This window comes from Mytilus californianus, unplaced genomic scaffold, assembly GCF_021869535.1.
Source record: "Mytilus californianus isolate M0D057914Y unplaced genomic scaffold, xbMytCali1.0.p SCAF_14, whole genome shotgun sequence".
Taxonomy (NCBI): domain Eukaryota; kingdom Metazoa; phylum Mollusca; class Bivalvia; order Mytilida; family Mytilidae; genus Mytilus; species Mytilus californianus.
The window spans coordinates 27,205,378-27,213,137 of record NW_026262626.1 but is presented as its reverse complement, the minus strand read 5'-3'; the positions used below and the strand labels follow the sequence as shown (position 1 = coordinate 27,213,137).

Below are 7,760 nucleotides of genomic sequence, written 5' to 3'. Positions count from 1 at the left end.
AAACTCTTTATAAGAATGCGAATACTCTCGGGCTTTTCCCGACACCTATGTGAGCAATATGTTCATCCCCAAAAAGGCACCTTTGCTAATCATCTGTGAGTCGTTTTGTCTCCCCACTTGAAAAGGTGCGTTTTTACCAGCTGTACCTGTATATCATGTCCAACTCAAAACACCAAAAACACACCCATCCCCGAAGACCAAAGTGCAAATTGATATGAATCTAAAATCAAAACGATTTTAAGATCACGTTGGTTTTTTGTTCCCCGCGGACGTCCTTCAGTCCGTCCGTTTGTCCGTCCGATCTTGTTAGCTCTCTCACGTGTACAATTCTTGCCAGATTTTTATAAATCTGATATATTAGGTTTATATTAGCATTGTTGCTGACAAGTTTGAAAATCAGTACCGATCAATTATTTTTAAAAGAGTTATACCCCTTCGAATTATTATAATTTTATGAAAATTGCATTGTAAGCGCTCTCACGTGTACACTTTTTGCCAGATTTTTATAAAATTTATATCAAAGGTTTATATTAGCATTGTCTTGGATAATTTAGAAAGTCAGTGCTGATCAAATATTTTTAAAAGAGTAATGCCCCTTCGAAATATTTATTTTATCAGAAAATTGTATTGCATTTGCTCTCAAGCCTTCATTTCTCTAATAACGATATTTATAAAAAAAAAATAAAAAAACCAAACATAATTTTTTTTTTAGTTGTAATGTCCATGGACAATATGTGCAACGCAGGGGTATTGGAACTCTGTTTTTTTAATCAGTTTGTTTTTGCTGTTTGAATAAAATAGGAAAATGAAAATATCGTTTTACAATTTGTTTGCGTTCGAAGCGCTTTTTTGGATTTACCTTCATCGAAGCACCATTCATTTATTGTGGGACCACAGGTTTTTAATAAATCATTTGATTGTAATAATTTATTTCAGAATGGAATTGAAGTAAAAATGTGACGGGATCTGAATGATTTAGTTTTATTTCGTCTTAACCGAGTGCAGTATTAGTGTTGACATCCCATATATTTAAGCCTTTGTTAACTTTCTCCTCATTCCAATGTAGCTGTCCTGTGTATACTGTGCTTATACAATTTCATTGCAAGTAGTTTATTTTAAACAAGCTTCCATATCGGATTTTTCTGTACAGTCCAATAAATTTCAAAGACTGTTTACACTTGAAACATAGGGAAAGTTGTTCGGCCAAATAGCCAAGTTCAACTACTCTTCTTACAATTTCTTTTTTTAATTGTGGTATAATTCCTCGTATTTTCACACATTATCATGCGTTTCTATAATTTGTCTACTTCCAAAACAAAATTTCTTCGGAAACGGCGTGCATCATTAATAAGAATGTACTGCAAAAAAAAAATAAAGAGCTGCGCCATGAGCGTATGATATACGCCCGTCGCTTTTCAACGAATGCTCCAGGACTCCTCATGGTCATATCAGAAATTTGTAAAACAAACTAAAGGGAGGTTATTTTAATAGATATAAACCAGTCACCAAAGAACTTTTGAGTTTTTGTCCGAAAAAATAAAATCGCATAACTGGGAAACGTAAAATCTAAAATTTATAACAATCGAAAGGGAGCTTAAGTCAACAGATATAAACAATTCACCAAAGTTTCATGAAAACTGCTCAAAGTTATTGTCAGAAAACTGGAAACCCCCCCTTTTTAAATGAATAAAACCCCATAACTCGAAAACGTAAACTCTAAAATTTATAAAAATCAAAAGGGAGCTTCCGTCAATAGATATAAATAATTCACCAAAGTTTCATGCAAATTGGTTAAAGCGTTTTTGAGTTATTGTCCGACATGTTGACGACGGATGGACAGACAGACGGACAGATGGACGGAGAGACAGACAGACAACGGTATACTATAATACGTCCCGTAAACGGGCGTATAAAAACTGACCAACCCAGAATAAAAAGCTCAGTCTGTTATGCATAAGAACACATATATAGATAAACCGGACAAATGCTAACTTATCAAAAGAAACAGAACATTTATAAAGTATATTTAAATGAAAAGAATGAAAAGATGAATGTCAGATAATTTATTGCATCAAATTTCTCGGCACTCTGCATCTATGCAAAGTTACTATTAGAAATGTTTATTAAAAATAAAAGGTTAATTTATTTATTTGTTCATTTCGCGATAAAAGCCTAAATGTATTGTGTCGTCAACCGCCATACAGAAACACGATGGAACCTGCTCCATTGACTGGTATGAACGTTGTACAATAACGTCAGGAAATATAACTCATAACGTTTTCTGAAATTAATTTTGAATTTTATCGTGCGTTATTCTCTGTGCCTTTGTCGCTTATCGAAAAAAAAAAAACAAAACACCAAAGCTAAAAAGGATGTGTTTGTTATAATTCGACGAGACAACATCCCAAGAGACATAAATAACCAAAATGACTCCCCGTTGTTTTTTTTTCAATGTGGAAAGATCCACATCCGCTTTATGAAGCTAGCCACTAAACAAGGGTATATATATATTAAATATATTTATTTTTTGCCTTTTAAGTGTAAAAACATTTATTAAATATTTAAATAATATGTTTAAATTCGCTCTAATATGCTAAAATCAGCATGACTAATATGGAATTCAAAAGATCAACTCATATTAACCATACGTTTAATACGGCTATTTGGCCCGGTTAATAAGTTTTTCCATACGAACCGGCTGTATCTACTTCCAGTCATACGGACTGGTCATACGGACCAGCTGTATCTACTTCCTGTCATACGGACTGGCCATACGGACCAGCTGTATCTACTGCCTGTCATTTGGACTGGCCATACGGACCAGCTGTAGCTACCTTCTGTCATACGGACTGGCCTTACGGACCAGCTGTATCTACTTCCTGTCATATGGACTGGCCATACGGACCAGCTGTAGCTACTTCCTGTCATACGGACTGGCCATACGGACCAGCCATATATACTGTTTTGATTATCTAATAAAAGTGTTACGAACCTTCTGATCCTGTATTGGCCCTGTATTGATTCTCGGTCAGCTGTACAAGCCCTCGGCCCTACGGCCTTCTGGACCAATACAGCAGACCTTGAATTAATACATGGGTCAATACAGAATCAGCAAGTTGGTAACACTATAGTATAAGCATAAAATTTTATAAATTGTTTAGAAGAAATTTTATTTATTTTTTGTCGTGACTTGCAATTCTGGGAAAACATAACAGCTGTTAGTTTTTGAAAACTCTGCCAAGAATGGATTTCAATTAACCTTTTTGGATTGCATGATCATGGTGATATTAAAAGTCTTCAATTGAATACATCTTCAATGTGTGTAATACACAATCAAAAAACAAAAGCAAGGCACCTGTTTTAATTCATCAATACTGAGGATTCAAAATGATGTAAGTAAAAAATATTTAGTTCCATAACAAACATTATAAGCGCATGATTTTTTTTATGAAATTGAAATAAAAAAAAAAAGAAAGAAAAAAACCATATAGACGTGACAGAAAATTATTCTAGTATTATAAAGCTTTAAAAAGGGAAAAGGTTAGGACTTTCTGCTTATTCTATGCGTCTAACTATCAACTTTTTTAAGACGTAATAAGCACGAAGTTTGTTGATTTATCAATGTGCATGCACTTAAAGCTAAGTCATATCAACTTTTTTAAGACGTATTTATTAAGCACGAATTTTGTTGGTTTTTCAATGTGCCTGCACTAAATGAGGAGCCAGGTCAGCGAATGGATATATTTATTTCGAGCGATGTAGCGCTTGCTTTATGCCCGGGTAAAGCTGTATATAATATAGTATATGTTTGTTGTAACCTCATGTTAACCTCTTATTTGTTTTATTGAAATGTAGAGTTTCTGTATCATTGACGTTTTACTGTAGGCCATTTATTATTCTAAAAAATAAACAAATTGACGTTGATTTAACGGCTAAACAATATCATTTGAATCACATCTCCACCTTACCTACCAATCACACTGTGATGGACATGCATCCTTTTTTAGAACTATAAATGTAAACGTGGGTACTGCAGTAGTCTCCAAACTTTGTAACGACAAACGTATAGACATGAAATATTTTTAGAGTTAAAAATACTGTTTTTATAGCTTTCCTAATCCAATCGTCATTACAATACTGACCTCCATCCTGACATCAGGCGGGAGCTGTCACAAATCCTGTTCAAGGAACGCCATTCTCATGAAGAGTATTCAGTACCAGTTGAAACTTGTGGAAGATAATGACGGAAAGTGTGATTGTAACCACAGTCCTTCATCTCCGAGTAAGTTTGAATATAACGATAACAAGTTTAAGCTTTCTAAAAAGATCTGGAGTACTTCGCAGTATCATAACTTACGCCAACATGTAGCAACAATTAATACCCATACTGTAATTTAATTCCTTATCTTCCGTATTAGATATCCCCCCTGACGTGAATATTGAATGAAACTTATAGCTTCGCACAGTAGTGCGACGTAATTACGAAATTGAGCATTCATTTATCCATATCGCTTCAACATTATCAAATAATCAAAATAAACTGAATGAGAAAATAATTCATTAATCGGGTTTCGGATCGGATCTTGAATACCCATACTGTATTTTTTTCGTATTTGAAATCTCCCCCTGTCCGGGACATGTTCCCAATTCTATATCTCATTCTAGCCAATAGAATCTTTCCTAAATTATAAGGCAACCAATTAGAACCGATATTTGTTACGTAATAATTTCAAGATGGCATGAATACCAAATTTTTAATAATCTTGGTTATATTCATTCACAGCTTTCCTAGAGCGGTCGTCTTAGAGATTGACGTGTAGTGTATAGCAACCTATTTGGAGTTGAAGATATTTTGTTCTGCTTCGAAATTACATTTTCAATATTCAAACCCACATATACAAATATTAAGCGGAGATGACACTACTCCTTTAGAAGCAAATTATTTTCCGAAATTGTAAAAGTTACAAATGATAAAAAATTTTGACCCCTCAAATTAGAGTTAATCTATGTTCTTACTCAATTTGTAACACGTACCTTCTAATTGTTCTGAAAATACTGAAAAAACATATGATCCCGATTACTTTTTTCTTAATAGGTTTTGGAAAGGTTGGTTTTCTGGTATCGAATTCAGGATCTTTGCAGAATATTGGTAATGGTGCTATCGTTGTGTACGACACTGTAACTACCAACCTCGGAGGAGGGTATGATAAGTCAACTGGTGTGTTCACTGCACCTGTAGAAGGCCTTTACTACTTTTCCTGGACAGTTCTTGCTTACTATGGCAAATCTTTCTACACACAATTAAAACTGAATGACATTGTTGTAGCAAAAAATCATGCTGGAGCTACAGGGATGTCTACAAACATGCCATCTAGTCAGAGTTCTGTTTTACAAATGAAGAAAAATGACAAAGCATCTATCAGAGTTCATAGTGGAGGTTTATACATGATCGGAGATAAATGGTCAACCTTTAGTGGCTACAAAATCTGAATCAAATAAATTGAACTTAAAGATTGACTCATTTCATTTATTCCTTACATTTAAAAATTTCAGGAACATTTGTTTCCAATATAATGGAGGCCTGAAAAATCAATTGAGACTATGCCACATTGATTGTTTTAATTATGATAGTTTGTGTGAGGGTTTTTTATTTCCGTTTTAGACCTTTTTTCTGTGTTCTTTCTCATTACCCATTATTCTCTATTCTTTATATTTTAAAACGCCGCTATTCCTTTTCTTGATTTTTGTCAATTTATTTAATATTTTTTTTGGGCACATTGTTCCCGTTTCTGTAAACCCAATACAATACAGACCCTCATTCATATTATTTCAACAGAAGCCTTGTATTGAGGAAAACACAATCACAATATTATGTAATCAAATTCCAACAACTCAAAACCGCCAAGAATCAATCAGGACAAAACAATCAATGATATATAACTTGTGACAATTTGAAGATTCCGGTACATTTTGCGAACTGTCCTGTATAAAACGACTACAGACAGCATAACTTATCATTTCGATATAGATGACAACTTAATGAGACAAGGGTACATATCTAAAACGTCCTCCTTTGATATCATGTATATTGTTGATAAAAGACAACGTAGTCAAATGTCATCGCAAACCACAAATAAAGCATCATACTAATGTAACACTTGGTTGTCTATTGTCTCTATTTAAAAACAATGGTAGACACCAATTATTATTCAAACTGGGTCAAATACTAATTAGGAAACGGATTTTTAATAAAGAGTGTTATATTCTATCATTTTTCAGTCCACCTCACGAGTGTTCGCGTACCATAACAGCTTCATGTTACCATAGGCCCTTCTCTTGTATTTGTAAACCTTAAGGTCTTATAAGGCATTTTCTAGAAATGAAATACATTAGGGGCATACGATACAGTTTTGATCCCACGGTGATTTTTTTGCGAAAATTTGCATACAAGCTATATTCACTTATTTAATTCAAATATGTAATAAAAAATATACCTTACTGTGCTAAATTTAGAGCTTAATGGGGTCGAAAATTTAGACATTTACTTAAAGTTACGGTTTCTTGGACATTGCTAACCTTTGGACAGACATACGTAATTTTTTTTTCAAAAGAAAAAAACATGCTGATTTTTGTAAAAGATTTGGAATACTTCTTTGTTAAAGTTTGCTCTTAACTTGTGTAACAATTCTATGCAATTAATTTATTTTTATTAATATTTTATGATTTTAGTAAAAAACGACATTTCTTAGCTGCATATTTATCTGATTTAAAAAAAAAAATTCATCGGTTATATTTTTCATAAAAATTTGAACAAATAATCTTCATTCAGTATCAAGTCAAATGTCATTTTAAAAAAGAGGTGTCCATGTACTCTTTTTGAAGTTAATGATTAAAATCACTCGAAAAATGCATCTTTTCCCGATATGTTGCAGTTTGACGTCGCGAAAAATAACATATTACGTTAGCAACGTCATTACCTCCCCTGTAACTGTATCGTATGCCCTTTTATTTAAAACAGAAATATTGATTTTTTTTTAACTTGTCTAGTATTTTCAAAAGGTACTAGCTACGATTTAGACTAAAAAAAAGGAATTTTTAAATACTATTTCGATATTATCAGTAAGTTTGGTTAAATATTGTCACAAAAGGCTCAAAAACAACGCTTATTTATAATTGGCCTGCAAGTCAATAGTTTATCCTCAATTGAATACAGGTATTCACGCGACCTACAATATGATACTTATCTGGAGTTGGATTAATCTGGGTGTCTGAGAAATTCCAACATACTTGTTCACTACCCCAGAAGAAGTGTCCATCGTATACTGAAAGGTTTGCAAGCGTTGAATTTAAATATTCGAAAAAGTCAAACAAGTTTATTATGACGGTTTTGCATATTATTAAAACAAAATTATAACTCAGACTCTATTTCGAAAAAAACCTGCTTTAAACTATAAAATGTAATTTCTCAGGTGTTATATGTTCATAATCTATTATTGATAAAAACAGTTTAACTGCTTGAGAAGTTCCACGAAGTTCAACGAATTTTTAAAGACTATTCATAAAACAAGTGGGTCATAAGAGCTGGAATTTTTTGTATAGCTCTTGCATCAATGATTTCTGTTTAATGTATGTTAATGTGTGTTTGAACATGGCACGTATAACGTTCCCCTCTATCTATCATAGTTTCTGCAAAAAAAATAAAAGAAATGGTTAACGTTATCTTTTTAGGGCAAAAACTCTTTAATATAAGGGCTTGATTG

General features: G+C 33.0%; 1 protein-coding gene across 1 annotated transcript; it reads left to right on the top strand.

Moving 5' to 3' along the window:
- Window positions 1–3,387: 3,387 nt before the first annotated feature.
- Window positions 3,388–5,517, top strand: LOC127724939 (cerebellin-3-like). The gene is made up of 3 exons (XM_052231941.1): window positions 3,388–3,392; window positions 4,110–4,282; window positions 5,096–5,517. Exons 1-3 carry the CDS (start codon window positions 3,388–3,390, stop codon window positions 5,488–5,490), a joined length of 573 nt encoding a protein of 190 aa, XP_052087901.1. The 3' UTR covers window positions 5,491–5,517.
- Window positions 5,518–7,760: the final 2,243 nt, after the last annotated feature.

Bases quoted from the DNA above. Each gene is read 5' to 3' on its own strand.
- LOC127724939 (XM_052231941.1), top strand. The intron at 4,283-5,095 runs GTAAGTTTGAAT...TTTTCTTAATAG, and splicing joins CCACAGTCCTTCATCTCCGA to GTTTTGGAAAGGTTGGTTTT.